The sequence below is a fragment of the Ctenopharyngodon idella genome, chromosome 11 (assembly GCF_019924925.1).
Source record: "Ctenopharyngodon idella isolate HZGC_01 chromosome 11, HZGC01, whole genome shotgun sequence".
Classification (NCBI taxonomy): domain Eukaryota; kingdom Metazoa; phylum Chordata; class Actinopteri; order Cypriniformes; family Xenocyprididae; genus Ctenopharyngodon; species Ctenopharyngodon idella.
The window spans coordinates 9,549,989-9,574,391 of NC_067230.1; the positions used below are offsets into that span (position 1 = coordinate 9,549,989).

General features: G+C 36.8%; 1 protein-coding gene across 3 annotated transcripts in view; it reads right to left on the reverse strand.

Annotated features, from left to right (window-relative positions):
• The window catches only part of pik3c2b (phosphatidylinositol-4-phosphate 3-kinase, catalytic subunit type 2 beta), a 48,017-nt gene that overhangs the window by 17,974 nt on the left and 5,640 nt on the right, over window positions 1-24,403 (reverse strand). For all 3 annotated transcript variants that reach the window (XM_051913293.1, XM_051913294.1, XM_051913295.1), the window contains exons 2-15: window positions 22,879-23,729; window positions 22,615-22,715; window positions 22,320-22,480; window positions 17,793-17,913; window positions 15,365-15,476; window positions 14,674-14,753; window positions 14,531-14,594; window positions 13,330-13,476; window positions 12,976-13,009; window positions 11,219-11,414; window positions 8,243-8,365; window positions 7,593-7,760; window positions 6,700-6,811; window positions 960-1,102 (exon numbers count right to left, since the gene is read on the reverse strand). In XM_051913293.1, coding sequence (XP_051769253.1) covers window positions 960-1,102; window positions 6,700-6,811; window positions 7,593-7,760; window positions 8,243-8,365; window positions 11,219-11,414; window positions 12,976-13,009; window positions 13,330-13,476; window positions 14,531-14,594; window positions 14,674-14,753; window positions 15,365-15,476; window positions 17,793-17,913; window positions 22,320-22,480; window positions 22,615-22,715; window positions 22,879-23,643 — 2,327 coding nt within the window. In that variant the 5' untranslated portion in view covers window positions 23,644-23,729. The remainder of the gene's footprint in view (window positions 1-959; window positions 1,103-6,699; window positions 6,812-7,592; window positions 7,761-8,242; window positions 8,366-11,218; window positions 11,415-12,975; window positions 13,010-13,329; window positions 13,477-14,530; window positions 14,595-14,673; window positions 14,754-15,364; window positions 15,477-17,792; window positions 17,914-22,319; window positions 22,481-22,614; window positions 22,716-22,878; window positions 23,730-24,403) is intronic.

Here is a 24,403-nt window from a genome sequence, read left to right on the forward strand (position 1 = left end):
ACTACTGTTCTCACATCCCGACCTTTCCAACTCTGCATGAATGCCGCTATTCCTTCCACAGACATTTGAAAGGTGGGATGAGATGGGGAAGCAAACAGGGACACAAAGGAGAAAAGGAAGTAAGCAATGTTGTGTGATATCCCTCCCGGAAACAAGCAAAGATCTGACACCAACTGCTATATCCTCTCTCTTATGTGTCTGATCAGCTCCTCAACATCACTCAGCTTGTTCAACCTCTGTTCCCACGCAGACATGCTCATTTGGGAGTGGAAAAGTGATTTCACGCTGCATGTCGCTGAAATATGAATGATGAGTAACGACAGCTGAATCTAAATTTGCATGAGTTGGTTATTTGTGGTTGCAGCTACACTTAAACCATCCTTGTCCTGTAGAAGATGCAGTTTTCATAACCTTTATATATGTACATCAACCCACTGCATTCTCTGTTGTGGTTACCAACCAAAGCAGTTTACAGAGTAAACACCCACTATTTGAAGTAACATTATATGACTGAGCTAAAATGATCAAATGAGATGTAAATGATTAACTCACAGGTTCACAAAATTAGCAAAAACTCAAGAACCGTGAACTTGAGAATCATGGGAACCATGAAGCTTTCTTACATCCTCTTTCAGCAAAAATGCCCATAAAATTCATAGAACATTATGGATTGGCTCTGACACCACCACAGTGTTGGTGGAAAAGGGGCAATATTGTCATAATCCAATGAGAGATTCGCAGTGTTAGTTAAGGCAAGTATTACAAGGTATATAGAGCATTGGAGGGGAGGGGGAAGGGGAAGGGGAAGGGAGGAAGGAAATTGTTTTTTTGTTTTTTTCCCCCCCCATTCAAGGGGAAAAAAATAAAAAATAAATAAAAATCTGAAACTCAATGCTGTAAAACAAATAATTAGATCAGGATTCAGCATTTGCTTTAGAACTATCAGACAGCCAACTCACCAGAAAAGGGACTTCTTGTGCAAGACATCATGTAGCTGCCTCTGGCTGACCTGGTCCAGGCAGGAGAACTCATATTGGGGACTGAACTCTGCAGGAGCCGGGGTGCTGAAGCGTACTTCGAAAGAAGAAGTGGGAAAGTCCACCTGAAAAGACAAGGAGAGTTTTGTTAAAAATCAGCCACTGTTTTAACAATGAAGGGTGTAAAAGCACCCAGGAGAACAGTTATTAGCCTAAAATGAAAACTGTAACAGTAAAACCACCTCTTTAATTGACTCTTTATAGCATTCTTCAGACAATGCGTGTAATGGAAGTTAGGACTGGGCAAAAAAACTAAAATATATCAATATTTTTTAAGCACTCTGGCAATATTCAGTATATCTTCATATTTATATGTTTTTTTTGTTGTTTTTTTAAACCAGAGGAACCATCAAACATTGTCAATAAGATTCAAAATACTTAAATTCATTAAATATATAAAATAAACAGTAACTTACAGTAAAATAACAGAAAAAAAAAAAAAAGCATTTTGACCATTTTATTAATTTAATGGTTTTGATTTAAATACACTAATATAATTACTTCTATTTTTAGAAAAAAAAAAAAAACAAAAAAAACAAAACAAAACATTGTTATATGAAAAATACCATGCAAGAACTGAACTTTTGAGTGGTGGCACAAATTTATTATTGAAATGAATCATGGAAACAGTCAATATGAACAGATTCACAGAAATGTGTTGGGCTGTAACATTTTTGCTTCTGGATCTATAAAAACAACTATCAAACTCAAAAGGCAAAAGGTCTAAACTGTCAATTCTAATGATACCATTTTAGAAAGGTCCATTGAGATTATCATGATAGGTCACAAATTTTGCTTAATGTCATCACAAAATCACAAGTATTTCTTGAATATTTGATAACACTCAGCCCTAATAGTTATCTATTCTATTGTTCATGGGAGGATTAGGAATATAAAGAAAAACTGCTATCGCAGGTAAAATTTTCTCCAGCTCATGGGTTGTAAAGATGGGACTAGAGTGAAATCAGAAGGTTTATGATCCAAAAGCAAACGCTAAAGTTCACAGTCACGGCTTGCATCAGTTAACAGGAGTGCTGAAAGCCATAACAGCACCATGAACAGCTGAGGCTTTCATGCCAAGATGAATACCACAAAAACTAAATGTTAACAGCATAGATCCAACATACACTAAAGAGCTAAAGACATAATGAAACTACAACTGCATTGACCCAGTGACAAAAACAGATTTGAAACCAAGAAAACTGTTAGAACAATAGAGAGAGAAAACAAAAAACAAAAACAAAAAAAACAACAACTTTAAATGATAGGGACATGTGGGTCTGCTTCTCTCAGTCCGGGTTGAAATCAGTCCAATCATTATTGCCATATGCCTCTCAGCATCACACTTCTACATCTATTAGCAGAACAGACGCACCACAATAATGAACACAAAAGTCCTTCATCTATTTCATGACCTTCGCACCAAATGTTCCCCACCATAAGGCAAGTCAGTTCGCTCGGCAGCCATCTTGGTAGCAACCCTGGGCTGCTATTTTCTCTTCGGGCAATGAAACTTGTTTATGGCAGACAACACATTTTACTGTTCACAAATAAAAGTGAGGTTGTGTAACATTTTCATTTGTGAAAAAATAAATCAGCCTTGTAACCTGACTAAGTCTATAGGCATTTTAAATCTAAGTTAAAAACATATGTTTGACAAAGCATATAATACATGTTGAAGCACCCTTACATTGTATTTTATTGTTATATTATAACACTGAAGCACTAATTCTAGTCTATTTTGTGGTATTTTTCTACAAATCTCTGTATGTGTTTTATTGCACACATTTTTTTTTTTTTTACTTTGTGTTTTTGTGTGTTTTTGGCTATTATAAAGCACATTGGACAATGTAGGTTGTATTTTATTGTGCTATATAAATAAATTGCCATTGCATACAAGTACATCTACTTGAATGAGGGAGGGGGACCAATCTCAAACAGTTTGTCAAGATTTTGATTAAAAAAAATAAATTAAAAAAAAATTAAATCAGCAATAAAAAAAAAAATAAAAAAAAAATCAATCAGACAACAACAATACTCAAAATGTTGTGTATTTACCTTGAATCAGACCAATCAAAGTAGAGGTACATCAATATTAATTTGGGCAAAAAAATAAATAAAATAAAATTCTATACTCTTGAGTGGGCCTTGGCAAACTTCAAGGGGAGTTCCAAAAGTCTTAATTATTTAAATGATCTTAATAAAACATCCTAAAAAATATTTACAATAATAAAAATAAATAAACAGTAATAAATAAAAATAAATAGTTTATTACAACAGAAGTTCCAGAGGTACATATCAGCTATAAATATCAGGCTGATTATTGTCTTGGACAAAAGAGACCTTGGAGTCAAAAACCAATAGTATAAACAGATGATGATGATGATGATGATGATGATGATGATGATATAAAACTAAAAAGCTGTCGATTATTACATAAACAATTAACAATAATAATAAAATTAACAGTTAATAATCAGCAATTTCCCCCATTAATATTACCCCAAGTGGTCCGTCTCTTCCTCATACTGTCTAAAATATGCATTGCAGTTTGGTTTATGCTCATTTATAAACTTCGTCAGTAGCTTGCAATAATGAATTACTTGTTAAAAGTCTTGTCAATTAATGGGAAGTGGTTCACCACTAATAATTTCAAAGAAAAGTGTGAAATGAATAGAAAGAATTCAATAGAAAGAATGTGAAAAATGGGGTCAAAGAAGCGAGCAAGAGAAAAGCAGCAGCAGATAGGACAAGGAGAGAAGCTAAGGGGAGCGAGCGCACGTTAGGCAGTTTTAACGAGCCCCAGATGTGTCATTAGCCCCAGATGCATCTTGGCTGTGGGGCATCTTAACGGGCAGATTGCAGGGACTGACTGAGAGAAATCTGCCACCTCACATGCACTGAATAACCCCGGCACCTTAATGATGGGCAGAACCTACTGAATAGGCACAGCACCAGGCTTCGCTCCCAGTTTAAACTGCACAGCCCACTGCCCTTAGACAAAGCCATGCCATTCTAGCACAAAAGAGCCCTATTGGCACTACTATGGGCTGGCTTGGCACCCTGAGATAGCAGAAAGAAGAACGGGGATTGTGTAGGAGGCCTGTGTGGAGGGAGGGAATTTCACAGAGGCCCAGTCCGAGTGAAGAGAAAACTATGCGCACATGTGATTTACCACACAGATTTTAGAACAATACCAGTGGGGAGTGCTGTTTACAGAGAGTGGTGGTGAAATGTCATGTCTGAATGTGTTAAGAGAGGATATTAATGCATGTGGAGGAAGTGGTGACTCAAAGTGCACAGGGAGGTCTGGGAGTGACATCTCAGGTGTTTGTGGTGATTGTCTGAGTATGTGTGTGCGCTTAATAGATCGTTTCCTGCATTGCTGCTTAATCTACAGTGCCATGTTTAATATAATGACAGTAGTGTAGAAAGAAATAGTCTATTCATTATTCAAAAGTCTGAGGTTCGTACTTTTTTTTTTTTTTTTTAAAGAAATTCATATTTTTATTCTGCAAATATGCATTAAATTACCAAAAGTGACTGTAAAAGAAATGTATAATGCGTCAAAAGATTTATATTTCAAATAAACACTGTTCTTTCTATTCATACAATATTATTAAGCAGCACAACTGTTTTCAACATTAATAAAAATTTGTTGAGCACCAAATCAGCATATTAGAATGATTTCTGAAGGATCATGTGACTCTGAAGATTGGAGTAATGGTTGCTGAAAATTCAGCTTTGCATCAGAGGAATAAACTACATTCTAAAATATATTAAAATAGAAAAGTTACTTAAACTGTATTTCACGATATTACCGTTTTTACTGTATTAAAAAAAAAAAAAAAAAAAAAAAAATAAATATATATATATATATCTATCTCTCTCTCTCTCTGAAAAAAAAAATAAATAAATAAATAAATAAATAAATAAATGTATGTTCTATATAGTACAAATGCGTGTAGTATGAATGTAATGCGGATGTACTACATTCGCCATGTCATCATGCTACCAGCGTCAGTTGCGTCGCTTCACTGTCATTCACAAATCCTCTCCTGTGGCCTCATGGGATAGTAAAGTGTCCATCAAATTCACACTTCAGGATCTCACCAGAAATAGTAGGTCATTCGGGTACTTTTTGCCTACTCTTTTATGAGTACTGACATGCTACTTTTGTTACATTTTTCGCCTACTATATAGTAGGGAAATATGCGATTTCGGATGCAGCCTGTGTTACGTTTCATAGTACCTTCTTCATTCCTATATTTCCACTAGCACACTGGCCCAACCATATTACAGCCAAAGTTATGGATCCTGCAAACAAATCCTAAAGCAAACATGTGAATCTTTCAAAGAATTAGACCGTGTCAAATTATGCAAGCTCAGCTGTTGAATAATTTTTATAGTTCAAACTTCCCGAAGATGGAAGTCTAAAGCATGAAAATTTTCGATTTATCCAGGCTATATTTAAAGTTATTTACATGTGCATTTGACCATGAAATGTGGGTTCAGTGCGTCTTGAAATTCATTCCACTTCTGCATTTACTCAGCTTCAATGCACTTGTTTGAGTGTGTGTGGTGTTTGTAGGCTGCGTCAAACTTGCAGAAGTCAGCCTGTTCAGATAACCACAACTGGTTTGCTGTAGGAGGTGAGTATCAACAGAACTCTAGTGCTTAAAGAGCCCGTTTTCATAACCTCCAGTATAACATGCCATTATTATTAATGACAAACGTGCACCAAATGTGACACTGACACACACACACACACACGCTTACTTTGAATTGGTCAAAAAGACTTACAAATCAGTGAACAAATCAAGAATTCACTATGAAGTTATTTATTTGAATTGTTTTAATGACTCACCCAACCACTGAATCATTTAGAACAGTTACTGAATTAACATCCAAATCACACTGATCCGATTAAAGTAATATGTAACTGGTTATATCCTGATGTTCTTTTGCAACAACAAAATCAGAATAAAAAGTCTAGTTTTGTGTTGTCAGAATATTTCCTGAACATTTCATTTTGACTGGGGCTGTTTAGATGTATATAAAATCTCTTTTTTTTCTTTCTTTTTTTTTTTCTCTCTTTCTCTCTGCAGAGCTACCTGACCTACTTTTAGGACATTTTGCAAGGAGTGGGACAGTTCCTTCCTACATTTCCACTAGCACACTGGCCTGACCCTATTTCTGCCAAAGTTATGAGCCAAGCAAAGAACATACCTTCATTATACTCGTTTACATATAATCTAACCAGACAAGTAATTCCCGCCTTCAAAAATATACTGCTTGACAATCATAGACACCTTAAAACTTAAAGTTATCAATGCATGTGTCCTGAATAGTCAGCTTATTTGAGTGTGTATGCATAAATGACCTTTGAAAAAAGATGAAAATGAGATGGTGGTTTGTTTTAAACAGGAAGCCTAATCCTTAAGGTCTGATAAGGGCCTATTTGGCACGCTGCAACTTTCTAGATAAAGGACAGATCAACCAAAATAAAGGGGGAGACGAAGAAAAAAAATGATTGTATGGAAAAGGAGTGTGTTGTGAGTAAATGTGAGTTTACAGAAAACGTGGGTGAGTCAGAGTTAACTGTAAGATTATGAAGCAGGACGAGGAGGAAACTATATGATTACACAGTAAAAGGCCAAACCTGAAGGATGACACTGTCTGGCTGACTGAAGTTGGGTGTACTGGAACGAGCATTTCCACTGCCGGGGGTTGAAGGCCAGAGACCCAGCAGCTTCCTCCCACACGTCAGAACACTAAGGAAAAGGGAACATAAGGTGCAGGGTCAGAAAACACCTAACATCCGCTTATAGATGCACAAAACAAGCAACAACAGGATACGGACATAGATGGAGTATATAAATACATACGTACTTGACCTACTCAGTACATTCTTGTGTTTATCTTACAAGCAGTGGTAAATATTTTTGCTAGTAATGTTCTATGGACCCTGCAAACAAATCCTTAAGCAAACATGTGAACCTTCTTACAAAATTATGCCAATAAGTTATGCAAGTCCGGCTGTTGAGTAAATATTTTTTTTACAGTTCAAAGTTCTTGAAGATAGAAGTCAAAAGCATGAAAATGTTCAAGCATGACATTATGTAGATTTAACATCATTTAGTTGGACTTGTGTGTGCATTTGACCATGAAATGTGTGCATACTGTGTGTATTATGTGTGATAACAGCATTCTGTTATCTACTTCTCAATACACCATTTCTCAGGAAATGGAATACACTCAAAAAAAAAAAAAAAAAAAAAAAAAAAAAATTATGCACTTGTTTGAATGTGTGTGGTGTTTGTAGGCCATGTTATACTTGGAAAAGTCAGCCTGTTCTGAACACCACAACTGTTTTGCTATAGGAGGTGAGTATCAACAGAACTCTAGTGCTTAAAGAGCCAGTTTTCATGCCCTCCAGTATGACATGCATACATTCCTTTATTATTTATGACAAAAGTGCTCAAAATGTGAAAGTTGGCCAGCAGTTAAAAAAAAAAAAAAAAAAAAAAAAAAAACAAACAGATCCATGCTTACTGTCTAAAGTTGAATAAGGGCATGGTGACCCAGCCCAGAGCTTCAATGCTGCGTTTCTGCTTGCTCTTCTCCTCCGCACCTCCAGGAGGCGGTAGAGGGGTGGCATATAGCGTCACAGTCAGCTGTGACTCCCTTGGCAACTGGTTGATCTGGACGGGGAAGCAAACTCTACATATTGAAAAAGATAAATTATTAATTAAATAATTTAAATAATACCAGTCAGAACCATGTTTTTGCAATGGCAACACATTTTCGTAAAGAAAATTAGAAATTCTCAGTTTGTTCTTAAAACTAAGAACAAGAATATAAATGCAACATTTTATTTTTACACACCTACAATTGGAGTTATAATAGTACATACATACACCTACATACATGCGCCTAAATATATTCACTAGGATGGAGAAAATGACAATTGTCAACTAAATTATACCAGAACAATAACAAAACTCTACAGTGAGGAGGCAGAGTACAAAAACAGCCACAGGAAGCAGAGATGGAAGAGTCATATTCAAATTTAACATCTGAAGTGCTTGGTAAACAAACTTCGATATAACATGTTCAAACATTAGGCCATTTGTTTTCAACAAACCTCAAAGAGATTGTATTCATGGGAATGTGTAGCATGTGTGGATTGGTGTCAGGCTCACCTCTGGTCCCACACCACCAGGTGGAAGAGATATTTGCTGACCGCTTGTTTACTGGTGTGCTGGGGGGCACATAATTCCACCCCGCCATGGGTGAGAGAACAGGACAGGAAGAAATTTTCATAGCTGTGGATGTGTTTGAGAAAGAAAGAAGGGGAGATCAGCAAATGGCAGCCAAAGTCAAACAGAAGCCAAGCAATTTGGGCCATTATATCACTGAAAAGCTTATTTTTCAGGGAGCTGCTAACTGAACCACTGTGACCAAATTGAGCTGAACTTGGAAACCAGATCAGTTAAATGTGTGAATGATTCATTCAGCCTGGTTTTATGAACTGGATCAACTAATGCCTCAAAAGATTTGACTCAAAAGAATGATTAGGTGTGTTTGACTTGAAGCAGCGCTGTGCAGACCAATCAGTGTATGACATGGAAGTATCACAAGAGCGATTTAAAAACATACAGAGCCATCTGTTCTCTAATTGCTCTTGTGGTACTGACATACACAGTCTGCACAGCACCACTTCAAGTCAAACACACCTATTAATTCACATTTCAGCATTCAGATTAAAATTTCATTCTGTGACAAAATTAATGATCATTTTTTGAAGCATAAAAACTCATTGCAATTGCACGAAAAGAGTGAATTTTTCAACATTTTTCCATTAGCGTTTCCCAGAAGGAAGTCATTTGGATAATGAATAAATGATGACAGTATTTTTATTGTTGGGTGAACATATCCTTTCAATTTCAAATGAATCATCTAACAGCACTGACTTTTTAATAAAATGTACTGTGCACGATTCAGGAGAGCATGTTCATGTCTTCAATAATTTTACTAATGACATATTGCCATTACTGTGACATTTTTGACCATGAGAAATCTGCAAAGTCCCAAATAACTGGCACGACTTTTACTTTATGCTTTAAGTAGGTAGGTAATAGATCCTTAATAGCCCTTAATAGATTTTATAGTAAGTCCTTAATAGAGATTACCAAGTAAAACTATCATGCATAAAAAGCATTGAAAGCAGAGCAGTCCAACAAGATAAGGTTAAGATAACACACAAAGTTGGATCTTTGTCTTTCAATGCATGACTCAGTCTTGAATACCCTCAAAGAAAATTAGAAAACAAGCCTTTACTAACAGACATGCTTTTAGATTGGGGTCTGCAAGCTCTGTTAGTGGTTGTAGAAACCTTGCCACCTTTTTCCAACTCCTTTCTCCTAATCCCAACATTATCCAATGTTCTCCCACATCATTCAACTTCAATTAAGTACTTATAGAGACTCCTAAATGGGAAACTAACTCTCCTAAGGCCGATTTAAATAGAAGGAAAAACATTCCCAAGCTAAATGGAATACCAGAGAGGGAAGAAAAACATCTGAGTGAAATACTAATGTTACTAATCCTAATACTCAGAGGAACCAGAAAAACACTCCAGAGGAAAACCCTCCACGGTTATTGTTTCCTAAAAATCATTTAACCATCTTCATGATAAATAACATTTGAAATGGCCATTTAATACTGATCTGAGATCAGATGTGAGCCTCTTTAGGTTTGAATACGAGAAAGGAAGCAGATTATATATCAGCCCAGAAGGAACCAAATGATTGACTCTAACTGCCTAAAGCAGATGGGATGCAGGGGAACGTCAGCCCTCCGTCACCACTGCACAGGTGCCTAGTGCCCAGACTGCCCTCCGCCTGGCCTCCAAAGGTCAAAGTTCATGCTGAGTTCCCATACATGCTTCTTTGTGATGGCTTGCTCCCAGTCAGCATCAGTTTCAGAGGAAGACAAAGAGCACTAGTCCAGGTCAATGGGCAGGAGAGACCATTCCTGTGCAGTGTGGGGGAGGGGAAATGGCTGTATTACTTTATCACTGAACGACTGGGCGAGGTGTAGTGACATTTAGGGTTGGTCAGCATCTGTCTCCATGCTGGTGGGAGTGGTTATCAACTCTGGGTTAGGACAGAGGGTGGAGAGGACTGAGAAAAGAAGGAAAGCCATTCTAAAAAGTTCTCTCTGCATTGTAATGCCAAATAATCCTGGTGGATTACCAAAAGGGATCAGCAATGTAGACAGCTGGTGTACAGCTGCATCTCTGATGCCTCCATTTCCACAATAGTCAACTTTTCCTGTGGTCTAATCTCCAAAGTCCTCAGAATTCAAATCTAAAAATCTAAAACTGCAACATTCAGGTTTTTTGATTTACATTTAAGACATTCAATTTTCTTACCCAGAGCATCATTTGGGCCACAAATGAGACCATGAATGTGATCAACAGATGGCAAGCACGCAATGGAATGCTATTTGCTGGGAAAAAAAAAAAAAAAGAACTTCCTGTACAAATACAACCATGTGCTTTTAAACCTAACAATAGTGAAACTATGCCAAGGCAATAATTATTTATTTTTTCTGATAAATCCATGTGGTCCATGTTATTTGCCTTAAATGTTGTAAATATTTTTTTTTTTTTACTTTCAGTTTTTGGTTCCTAGAGACGGGGCAAATTGCAGGACGTAAGATGATACCATGGAAAGGCTGTTATTAAAACCTGTCATTCCGGATTACTATTCTGTTGAAGTTTGCAAAACAAACAAGAATTCTCACTACTGCAAATCTGAACTCGTTCAAACTAACAATACAACCCACGTTCAAATTCACCAGCTAAGTATAAAGTGATATTGTGAAATATTACTGAAATTTTGAATAACTGTTCCAATGTAAAATTTTAAAATGCAATTTATTCCTGTGATGGCAAAGCTGAATTTTTGGCAGCCATTACTTCAGTCTTCAGTGTCATATAATCCTTCTAATATGCTTATTTGGTGCTCAAGAAACATTTTGTATCATCCATGTTGAAAACAGCTGTGCTGCTTTATATTTTTGTTTTTTTTTTTTTTTTTAATCTAACCATAGTGTATAATTTATGCTTGATTCACAGGCTGATTAAGCCAAACCAAGAAAGACGGCACTACCTGGCAGCCCATGTGATGGGAATGCGGTGAGCCGCGTAAACGCTGAAGGAAAGGACGTTGGTGACCATGCCAGCTTCCTGTATGGGGGCTGTGGATCTGCTGCTGTGTGGCATGGTGTGGAAATTAGCATTAAAAGTGCTACAGTACAGCTCCACAAGATCCAAGATGGCTGCAGTCAACTTCTCTACAATCGTCACTGTAAAGGACAAAATAGGTTCTTTTGTTTACATACAGATTATGATGCTAATTATTCATACTTATTACACCACTCTCTGGAACGCTTGATTTTTTTTTTGTAAATCTTTTGCATGTTATGCTCCTAGAATGTTGGATGAAGTAGCAGCAGGAATTCACACCAAATGTTAAAGTTAAACGTGTCCAGCACAAGGCTGCATCCTTCCTGTTTATCGCTATCTGAATTCACAGACGTCATAGTAACAAGATGCTACATAAACACACTCTTCCAACAAACATGAAACACTTGCATACATCCTTAAGTGTTACCCCAGGAAGAGGCAAACACTAACGGTCAAGTATAAACCTATAGGGGCTTTTGCACCAGAGGAACCTTTTCATAGATCCTAAAACTATTGGCGGAAATACCCACTTTGGCATGTTCGCACCGCAGGAACTAAGAATGATTTTAGTTCTAGGAACTCCTTTTGGGGGAACTAAACTAACTCCTACTTCAGAGTAGGGTCTAACCCAGCACAATAGGAACTACCAGTGACAAATGTACGCTGATTGGTCGAACGCACACAGAACACCAGCACCCACCATTTAAAAAAAAAAAAAAAAGCCTTGTACACACAGATTATAGCCTATATATTTACTCCACAAACTAGCTCTACGAACATGGAAAGCAGTGATAGATGGACCTCTCAACCTTTACACCAAGGAGAAAATCCAACACAACTTTGGGCCAAGCAAAACATGATTATGTATTTCTGCTCAGCTAGCGACATTGGGCATCAACCGCACGGCAAACGCAAATACTTTTTCATATACGGTCTACTTTTTGTATAACAGTTCTATCTAATAACGTATTAGACATTACTGTTAATCATATCATAAACTAATGGAGAATATGGCGGGTACCAGTGTTACGCATGCGTTCGGCCAATCAACATACACTTGTCACTGGTAGTTCCTATAGTGCTGGTTTAGACCCTATACTTGTTCCCCAAAAGGAGTTTCTAGAACTAAAATCGTTCCTAAATTCCTGCAGTGCGAAATCCGGGTACTTCGGCCAATAGTTCTAGGAACTATGAAAAGGTTCTTCCGGTGCAAAAGCCAAGAAAACGGCCCTAGGGGAACTATCATCTCGGGGAACCTCCCTGGTGGCTAGTTCCTGGAACTACCCGGTGCAAAGAGGAGGAAGTAGAATATATATATTATATTACATTATATATAAAATCCTCTGGGTTTTTTTTTTTTTTTAAATGATTGATTTTCATTGCTTAAAATGGTAAGTTGGGTCTGGAACAAGGACAAAACAAATCAAGTATATGTATAAAAGGCATTTGTAAAGTAGCTAAATAAATAAAGGGATGGGAAACCAGTCTCTAAATCTTATTATAAGAAATGTCATTCATATATTTTTGGGGACATACATACATACATACATACATATACATATAGATATAGATTAATATTATTCTAAAATGTCATAATGTATAAAAGTTGGGTTTAAAAAGGCTAAATGCTTCACTTTGACAGAGAGATCCAAGACAGCAGTATGAACAGAAGCACCATACCTCTGTTTTCTCTCTTTGCCAAGACACTGACATCCTATAAAGACAAACAGAAAAAGACATATCATTTCTGCAGTGAAAATGAAACTTGTAAAACCAAAAAAGAAAAAAACATGCACAGTGTACTTCTAGCAGTTTTAAAGGTTAGCGGTTTAAGCAATGCAGAGAATGGTCTAATCATTTGAGGAACTAGAAGCAGCAAAAGCTGCAGTTTTGCAGCACTGCGTCTGTGCTCACATGAAAGTAGCCAAAAAAAAAAAAAAAAAAAAAAAAAAACGGGCATATGCATATTTGCTTATCAGATTTCTAAAATGTTTCCCATGTTATGTTTCTGACTAAGGTGTTCAAAGGTACTACCTTCTGCACTTTAGGCTGTAGTCTGCAGGGGCAAGCTGGCAGCTGGTTTAGGGCAGCAGTGATGTCAGGGGTTTCAACAGCTGCTAGAGAAGTACACAGGGCCTTCACTGACTGCACTAACCGCTCCACATGCAACGGTAACTCCACCTGCAAGTGAGAGAAAACACATTGAAACAAACAGAAGGAAGGATGAAGGCACTTCAAAAACCATAATGAGCATGTGCATTTAAAAGGTTATTTTTTCACATTTAAATACTTTAAAGTCACCATTAAATAAAAATTGACCATTATGGAATATTGCAGTATTTATTATGAATGAATCTTCCAGGCACATTATTATTATTATTATTATTATTATTATTATTATTATTATTTTTTTTTTTTTTGGGAAAAAAAAAAACAAAAACAAAACATGTGCCCTTGTAAACTCAAAATAACTTCCTCTCCCTCTTGCAACGACATCTCTTCTCTTAAATTTTCGACCCAGGGGGTCAAGACAACCTGTCACTCATATGAGATTGCAATAGGAAAACCACAGCGATCCAATCAATTAATTTTTCTTGTTCGAGGAGCCGTTTCACTCGGATATACATCACAATAGGGAAGAAAGGCCAACTGGTTAATTGGCAGATAATTTATTTGTTCAATAAAATACCTTATTCACCTGTTGAGCAGCAAAAATCTCTGCATCACTTTTACAACATTTCAAATCCTCCAAGTTCTCACCATCTCCAAAAAGCCAAGCCAATGTTGATTCTTGTTTTATTACAAGCTCTGTTGTGTTCTCTGTTTACCAACAGACTCTCCTCTGTTCTGAGATTTTTTTTTTTTTTTTTTAAAACTCGTGATTTAGGGCACTCCATGTCAACCTTTCTCGCTCATTGTGACAACTAACCTATGCCATTCCCACAACATACACGCGTCAAAGTAGCCGAAGCAACTTTTCCCTATTTATGGATATGACAAGAGACGCACGGGCGAATGACGCATGTATAAAATTTCCCATGAAAACCATCCCGCCACATCTAAAACACACACTTATAACAGGCTTACCAGAGTAAGACAAAATGAAGGACTGATGATGTATTGCCTCATTTAAATTGTTTAAAAAAAAAAAAAAAAAAAAAAAAAAAGGTACACTATGTACACTACCTTAAACTATCTTCAGCAAGCTTATCTAAATGGTTTGTAACAAGCTTACCTCCGATAAAAGGAAAGACTCAGCCTCGTTGTGAAAGGTATCCAGTAGAAGAGTCAGAGCCTCCCTGTCACACAAATGAAAGATTATGATTCGTCAAACACTGTGGAAGACAACAGCCTAAACCTCATCTTCATTGCTCTTACCTGGTCACAGTCTGTCTGATTGGCCTCTCTTGCAGTAGAATACTGTGGTTCATGGTGGATAGAGTATCATCATCTTCGGGCTGTTAATCAACAACATTCATTAAATTATGCAAACATTTAAGAATTCAAACACCATTAGCAACTACACTTATGAATAAAGGTTATAAACGGTGCTTTAATTTCCATGAAACAAAAAGGTTCTTTAGAAGATTAAAATATTCTTCACACTAAGGAAATGGTTCTTCAACGTAATTGCTGTGAAAACTGATACCTTTATTTTTAAAAGTGTAAGTGCAACATCTAGGTGTAAGGTCACATACCAGGCATATGCATTGTACTCTAAATAAAGGCAACATGAATGCCGTGAGATTTAAAATAAATGGTTTTTGACATTTCCAAATAAGCTTGGGGAATTGCATGATGGAAAACATGCTTGGTGCAATGTGGACTGCATTTTTAAAATGTTCAAGATTCAGTCAGGTTAATATTGATTGCACTCATTCAAACCTGTAACTCAAGGTTTTATACAGACCGTCCAGAATTGGTTACACAAAGAGTGCAGACTTGTTAGTCTTAAGAGGTCTAAAAAAAATGTTTCCTACAGATGTTTCCTGCAGTTTTAACTGTTTTTAAACAAGAAGAAAACATGTTGTGGAGTCACTAATCCATCTGCTGTCAACTTTGGTCTTACCATTCGGGCGAGCTCCATGCTGACAGAACTCCGTTTGGTAAGAATGAGTCGAATGTCCCAGTCAAACTTCAGACATTGCTGGATGTACTCAAAGCTCGCCAGAGTCTCAGTGCTTAGCAGAAACAAAACAAGCAAAAGCAAACTTGAGTTTTATTGAGCCATAATGTATTTATAAACTTATATAATACCGTTCTAAAGTTTGGGTCAGTAAGACTATATTAAGAAATTAATACTTCAGCAAGGATATGCTGAAGTGAGTGATCATGAGTGACAGTGAAAGTCATTTATCTATTTTATCTTTTTCAAATAAATGCTGTTCTTTTGAACTTTCTATTCTGAAAATCCTGGTGGGGAGACATCTTTCCACAAAAATATACAACATTGATAATAACGGCATCAGCTTTGCAATCAAAGGAATACATCACTTTAAAATATTAAAATCTAAACCGGCTATTCTATATTGTAATAATATTACAATGTAGCACAAGATACATTAATATGAAATGAAAATTCCACAAACCATTCTTCTAAATGACAATAAAACACATTAACAATCATACAAAAACTGAAGCATGAGCCCCTCTGCACCAATGGCATTGTGGTTTGCAGGACCCAGAAAGGGCCTCTGAGTGAAGTACGTTATTGTTCTGAAACTGATGCTCATGTATTTATTTTAAAACAGTCATACAATGTGCCTCTTCCTCACGGCCCTGCACAAGCACATGGTTATCAGGAAAAGACACACTTCCTATCACACAGCAGCTGCACCCACAGCAAAAACATTCAACAGAATCACACCTGCGGTTCTTGTCACACAGACACACTCAGTCTCAGCTCTGTCTATTTTGCATTTTAAAAGAAATACAACCAACTTTATCGTCAAAAATGTCAAGCGACCTTTAAAGAAAAAAAAAACAAAAACAAGAAGAGCATACGTATGAGTGATTAGTTTTGCATTAAAATGGTGGTCGTGTCATGGGGAAACCAAATGTGGTTATAGCAGTCCACAGACATAAGCACAGCTTGTTTTTATGAAACCACAATTGAAGGGCCACAGTTATATGACGAGGAACTTTTTAAACCACAAACCGCAGATCTCCAGTTTAGCTTGTTTTTTTGGAATCACCCCATTTCCACCCACAACTCAAACGGACTTACAATAGAACTGCTTGTAACTTGTAATTCATTATGCTATTGGACGGGAATGTTTTAACAAGACACTGCAAACTGACAAGCAGGTGGGGGTGTTTTTGGCTGTAATGCTTTGGGGAGAAAATCCGACCGCTCACTCGTGTTGAGCCAATGTGGTGTGGACATGAAACCCCTGGAAGAAAAATGCAGATGTCCAAAAAATACTGTTGTCAACAGAATTTACAGGAAGAAGCCTGGATTATGAATTATTCCCAGTCATGTTCCTACACAAAGATGCATCAACCATGACAAATCAGAGGCAACCACTGCATTTTAATCACGATCCAAACAAAGATGTTACACACATGTAGCATGAGAAGCTGTTTTTGATTTGAATTAGATTGATTAATTTCAAGATTTAAAGCAAAAACAGAATGGTCTGACTGTAGATTTGTGAAACTATGCTATACAAGACACCTGCAAAAAACAAAAACAGCAGACAAACTGAATGAAAATGCAAATTCATTCTCTGACAGTAGGTGGTGCTTATGAAACAGCAGCGATTTCTTTGGGTGCCGCTGTACACTGAGCAGCGCTGTGCTTATTAACATTACTTTAGGTACGAGGACAAGAAAATGCCATCAAAACTATTCTGAAGAAAGCCAGTTTCCTTTAGAGATACATTCACATAAACCCCCACCCCCATTTCAATATTTGATCGCAAACAGTGAGCTTGCTGTGCCTGGTACAGTATTTGCTCTGCTGACGCGTCCATGTTATTGTCTTTGCATCCATCTTCAGAATATCCCGTCTCTGGTCTGTGTTAACGTCCTGTTTACAGACTTTGTAATATTTACACACAAATGACATTTTGGGAAATGATTACAATGCAGTTTGTGTGCAAGTCTGGAATAGAGATCGGCCAAAATAAAAATAAATAAATAAATAATTGTGCTTTGGAGCAAAAACCGGCTTGTTCTGATATATGGCCGGTCGGCCGGTGCATGTCTAATAAAGACTACTGTGGGATTATATTGCTTTATCTTATAAAGAAACAAAAAAACAAAAAACAAAAAAACAAAAACAAAAACAAAAAGCTCAGAATGAATAATATTTTCAGAGTAAGCCTTCATCCCAAGGCTGCTAATTGCACTTATGTAGGCTCATTTGGCAGGCTAAAGACAAAGGCGAAACTATGTAACTTTTAATGCATGTCTATGGAAGTTCTATGCATTTAGATAGCAAGCAAACAAAGCATCAATAAATGAGTCATTTTTGGTGAATCCTTAGTTCTTACTTTTTGAGGAACTCTGCCTGGCCACATATTTTCAGCAAGTAGTCATCCACATCAATCATATCCAGGTCATCATGGGAATAGCAGAGGGTCTGATAGATCAGCAGGTCTATGGTTGAAGATCCTTTGGGAAGAGGAGAACAACACTGACATTACTTAACTTTACTTGCATGATGAGAAATAACTATCCAACAGTGTTGGGGAGTAAATAAGTAACTACATATTGTGTAGCTTTTCCAGTAACATGCAACGATTTCCAACAAGTAGAGGTAATAAACCGATACACTTGTTTTAATTGTCATCTGTATTACAGTTGCATTACAACCAAGTGAACTGAGGAAATAACTCATTTTCCTAGAATGTCCTCTCTGTCATATACAGAGATTCATTTTTAGATTTATTAATGTTTTTAAAATAAGTCTCTTATACTTACCAATGCTGCAGTTGTTTGATCAAAAGTAAACACAGGTATATTGTGAAATATTACAATTTAAAATAACTTTCCTATTTTGAATAAATTATATATTTTAAAATGTAATTTATTTTTCAGCAGACATTACTCCAGTCTTCAGTGTCACATGATACTTCAGAAATCATTCTAATATGCTGATTTGGTGATTGATGAATGGAAAGTTTAAAAGAACAGCATTTATTTAAAATATAAATCTTTTATAATATTACAAATGTCTTTACTGTCACTTTTGATCAATTTAATGCATCTTTGAATAAAAGTAATAATTTCTTTCAAAAAAATAATTAATCTTACTGACCTACATAATGGTAGTTTATGTAGCACTGGAAAGTCTGATCCATTTTCACAAATCCTTTTGTTTGAATGATTCAGTTAAATTAACCAATTAAAAAAAATGAATCACTGATTCATTTGTATCATTGTGCAGTCTACTTTGTTGTAGAAAAGTGTTTGTGGATTTATTTATTTTTTTTTAAACAATTTATAAGAGATATAGTTTTATACTTTTATTAGCTGTATATGGTTGTAAATTCATCTTTTCAAATATAATACTGTCTGCCACACAGATATTTATTGTTTTTGTGCAGGACAAACGTTGCTGATTGTAAAAATTCATTAAATGATATGGTAGTTATCTCTTACTGACGCCTCAAATAGCTTTAATTAAATTAGCTAAAAACTTTTATAGTATCTGACTGTTTTTACATGGTTAGCTTGAATGTTTAACTACTTTAAACCACGAAAGGCTTGAAACACTACAATTTTTCAAAGTAACTTTCCCAAAACAAATGCTTAATTATATGCCAACAAAAGGCAGTGAGCACACAAAGAAACAGTAAGTGTCCAGTATGCCTCAAAACGTATTGGTTTATCTTATAGCGAGATCAATAAGAGGTCATCAATTAGTTACAAATCTGTGCAGCCCTTCCTGGAAATGGACACGCTGCCAGATGCTCCCGATACAGTAAATTAGCACCTACTGATCTGAATACATTCGATGGACAAAGGCAAGAAGATGGGAATTTTCCCTTGGTTCATAGCAATGTTTGTCACTTCACTGGGAGGTTGTGAGAAAAAAAAAAAAAAAAAAAAAAAAAATGCAGGTAGGGATGAACCAGAAAAAGGTTAATCCACCCTTCCCTCCTTCCCACAAATTACACCCTAACTGGGCAGATATACTGCACTGCGGTCACAGTGGGAGCACATTTTTGGAGAAACGCCCCTGTCTCACTCACTCTCTCACACACACCCACACCTCCACTTCCATTTCCATTTCCTCCGTACTTTCTCAATAATGAATTGGGCAGTTCTGTTGAGTCTTGAGGCATGGCTCTTAATTTTTTTTTTTTTTTTTGATGTGAATGAACCCAGATACACTCATTTCAAATTGAGACCACAGAGAGTGCACATGGAAAGAGAGAAACAAGACACTTGTAACCCACATTTGTTCTGCAAGACACAATTTCCATTGACAAAGCGAGCCATTTCTTATTATTACTGCTGATTATTTTTGTTAAAATACTTCATTCCAGTTTAGTATGCAGAGACAAGTAAACCCTTTTGTCAGTTGACTCCCGCCAAAAAGCACAAACATTGCGGTTCTGTGTGTGTGTTTTTTTTTTTAAACTTTTCTCTGTTTGAGCACCTTGACATAGCAACACGGACTCATGAGTTGACCAATGCCGTGAGTTTGAGGGCAGCACCATGCGTTTATAATCACTATCTTCATTGTCATACTAAATTTCTGACTTTTGCCCTGTCTGTGAAGCCAGGCATTAATATTTCATTTTTCATGACTTTTGAAAGTCAGGCTTAGAAACATTTAAATTGTCAGTTATTTCTGGGGTTTCCATTAATATGAGAATCTTGTCAAAGGGCTGATAAATCAATGCAAATCCACTGGCAATTTTTTTTATTTATTTATTTTTTTTAATTTGAAGGTCCACTTTAGACATTAAGCTATACGTAACTATAAACTAAGTAGCTTTGCAACTACATGTCAACAAACTTTCAATAGAGTTATTAGTAGACTGTTAGGTTAGGGTTATGTGTTTTGTAGGATTTGTGTTAGTAGAAAAGTAGAAAGTTACTTAGAGTCAAGTAGATTGTCTATAGATTGACAAAATAAAGTGTTAGCAGATTTTAAGCAGACAGTCTACTAATACTCTAAGAGTTCATTTAAATGTGGTTGCAAAGTTACTTATAGTTAGTATTAGAATGTCTAAAGTAGACCATTGAAATAAAGTGTTACCCTATTTTTAATGATAAGTTTATAATATATTTTATAATTCACTTTATTTTAATATTCAATTTGTATTCATTCTTTTAATAATTAAATTACATAATTTAATAATTAAATGTAATAAATTATTGTTCTATATTATTTTGTATGTATGATTTTGTGTTTTTTTTCAGGCACCAAGGGAAGCACTTCCTAATTGCGTTGTACATGGTATAATTGGCAATAACGTCATTCTATTCTATTCTAAATAAGTTACAAATTAAAACTAAAAATTAAAATCAAAGTAGATTTAGGAACCACGGCATAATGTATAATATGAAAGATGGATATACACTGGAAAGATATTCTTTAACTGTCTGACTGAGCAGACAGAGTAAATATATCACTCACTACCCAACCCTTGAGCTATGAAAACATTTCCATGCCCTATGAAATATTTTGAGTTGACCTGCATCATTTTTAATAACAAGCAGCTGTGAAATCCGCTAAATATGACACAAAAGGAGACCCATGTGAGAATGGCACCACAGACAACATTCATCATAAACTGGCAGGCAGCCATGATGAAGGGCATCTGTGAAGCAAATCATGCAAGAACTAGAAAAACAAAAGATAAACAAGTGCAGTGAATAAGTGAGAGTGAAAACATGTTCATGACATATTTCTCGGGCCCCTCTCGATTCTCGCCATATGAGGCCATATCGGTGTGTGTGTGTGTGTGTGTGTGTGTGTGTGTGTGTGTGTGTGTGTGTGTGAGAAAGAGTTTGTGAGTGTTCCTCCAAGGCGGGTGAATGAAAAGCTGCCTCTTTTAATTGAGTACACAAAACAGATGGCTGGCAGAACGCCCATTCAGTGTAATGCTATTAAGAGAATTCAGAGTTTAGAACAGTCTTTCCAACGAGATTCCGTGGCCCCGTTCAAAAAAGTTTCAGGATGTGGAACAGAAAATACAGCTTTACAATTTTAACCTAGCTCAACAGAGTAGATACAGAATATATAAAATTATTATGATCTGTATTGCTAGAATATAAATAAGGCCAAATACACACTGTAAAGTTTCAGGAGTGACAACTGCATTTAAATGCAGGAGGGAGTCCCCAAAGTTATCATTCCATGTGTGTACGGAACATGACTCTCTTGGAACTGCGATGATTGACACCACGGTAATCATAGCAACTTGCTGCCGTCTCGCGTGTTTGGTACCCACTATTCTGACCAAAGAAATCTTACATTGACAAAAGACTCATCTGGTTCAGCAATTTTAACTAAAACAGTCGATGAAGGAGTCGTGTTTTGCTTATGATTGGAAAGGCTGCTTCACAAAGTGATCTCTTGCAGTGTTGCCATATCCACTTATTAAAAGCATTTTTGGTCTTGTTTAAGCTTGGCTCATAAAGTGATCAAGTTTACAGAGTTATTCAAGGTCGCAATATTTTGGTCTTATTTAAAACCCTTGGAGTTATTTCGGTTTATTGTAGGCTTATTCTTGTCCGCCGTTTTCCTAGTAAGATCTGGCAACACGAATGATTCAAGGCTCGTACCACTCTCCCTGTGATTTTTTGCACTACACATGAACAAAAGAGAAACATTTCTTAAAATATGACATTAACTAGTTGTTAATTTCGGTTCCGTACACACTGGATATTATTGTAAGTGTGGTTATCACTACCTGCATTTTTCAGAAGTTAATTTGGTTGTCACTCCTGTAAATTACTGAACTGTGTGTGAACAGAACAGGATTAAGCACTAAAAGGTGAACTGAACTGAATTTAGTTGCAGTGTTGACATGGCTAAGTGAATACACTTAAGTTCTTACCATCACAAGAGAAAGTGTGCGGTTCTCTGAAGTGGTAACTGTAAACTGTGACCTTTATGCTGACCCCTAGGCCCTGCTGCAGTTCATCTTGTGCCACACATGGACTCCAAACAAAACCCGCATTTTTTGAGTAGTCGTTGCATGGGTATGCTGATCGTAGCCTGATGAAAACAGTAAAGGATGTACATAAATACATTTGAATATTAACAATTAATTTACTAAATAAATAAACCATTATTGTATACAAACAGCATTTTTTTTTTTTAAATTAATAAAATTAAAATTAGTAACTCACAAGTCAAGTACATGACAGAAGGCCGCCACTTCTTCATCCCTCTCTTCAGACACCTGAAAGAGCTCGTAACCAAAGCCATTTGGTCTGGAACCCAGAGATACCTAAAAGAGTTTGTGGTTTTTTTTTTTTTTTTTAATAAATATTCCTTTATCTGAGAGTAAAAACAATGATAACCATTTCATAGAATTTTTCAAAATAATGTTAAAAAAAAAAAAAAAAAAAGAAACCTTCTAGAATCATAAAAAAGATTCTATGAATGCTCACCGGATCAACTGATACTCTGCGCTGGCTTCTAGTGCTCTTCTGCCCCGGAACATAGGTGCGGGGAGGAACTTGAGGAGGAAGGGTGTTACTGCGAGCTACTGCCTTCCCTGATTTGTCCCCATTTACTCTCCGGCTTCTATTAGGTGACAGCCAATCCCCATTTAGCTTGCTCAGGGAGTCATTGAGGTTGTCATAGTTCAGAGCATCTCCAGGGGAAAGCTTGGGTTGGTCCACCTCAGGAGTGAACAAGTTGACATCCCGTGGGACTGAGCTTCGATGAACAATAAACGGATCATTCTGGGGGATAGGATTCCTGGGCGGTACTGGTGGTGGAGGCTCATCTAGGGATGGCAGCCCTTTTGACAGCAATTGCGATGTTCCTTCAAAGTCACTTTCCCATTCGTCCAGGATGTAACGAGGCTCCTTACTAAATCCGTGAGACTCACCGCTGGAATGCGATAGGTTCGACACTCCGGGTTGAACGTGGTTAAGCATGGGGTCAGATCCGGACACACCTTGCTGCAAATTATTCCAAGGTGGACTGGGAACACGTCTTGGCAGGGTGGGCTCGCTCCTCGAGGGCGATGACTTGCTGGTGTCAGGGGGTAGCGTATTTGCTGGGCTTTTGTCCTGTCGGTGGCGGGCGAGGGCGTCATACTCCATCTGTAGGGCCTCTGCTAAGACCAGCTCCTTTTGGCTGAGGCCGAGAGATTCCAGACAACCCCAGCGCTGCTCCCGGTCATTCTGAGTCTGCGCCGCAGACATGTTCCTGTAAGGGGGTGCTGCAGTGCACAAGGAACGCAGAAAGGGGCTTGACGGCACTACGAGTTGCACAACCGGTTCATTAGGCTCTGTTAGGAGGTAAGAGTGAAAGAATAAGAAGCATGCTATTGACATTTGCCACTCATAGAGATTGCAACATCTGGAGCCAGTATAAAAATTTGCCATCAACCTTCACGTAGAGATGTTGGCACTGGTCAGAAAAAGGCTAGCAACTAAATAAACATCCTGTTGACTCTCAAATTAATGATTACAAATGGCTGGATATATTATCAGCAATATCACTCAGAGGAATGTTCACTCCTGTCCATTGGTACTTAGGATACAAAATAAGTCGAAATAAGTCTTTTTTTTCCAACTTATTGGCTTTAAAACCCCCCCCAAAAAAAAAAAAAAAAAACTAAAGGCAAATATTGCCCAGTATATCAGCCTTGGCAGTATATAGTTTGACCATTATAGCACACTCAATGTGAAGAATGATTTGAGGTCAGTTAGGGATGCACTAGTATTGAAAATATAATTCTATACTATTTTGTCTAAATTAAAAACAATACTAAAATGAATCATTTTAAATGCTTCAAGTGAATTTAAACATCACAACATTATAATGTACAGTATGAAAAATGGATATTCATTTTGAGATATGCTAATGATTACTTTACGTCCAATATCAGCCAATATTTATCCAATATTGACTGAAACTAGTACATTTAAAAATCTTTAATATCAGCGAATATGGTACAGA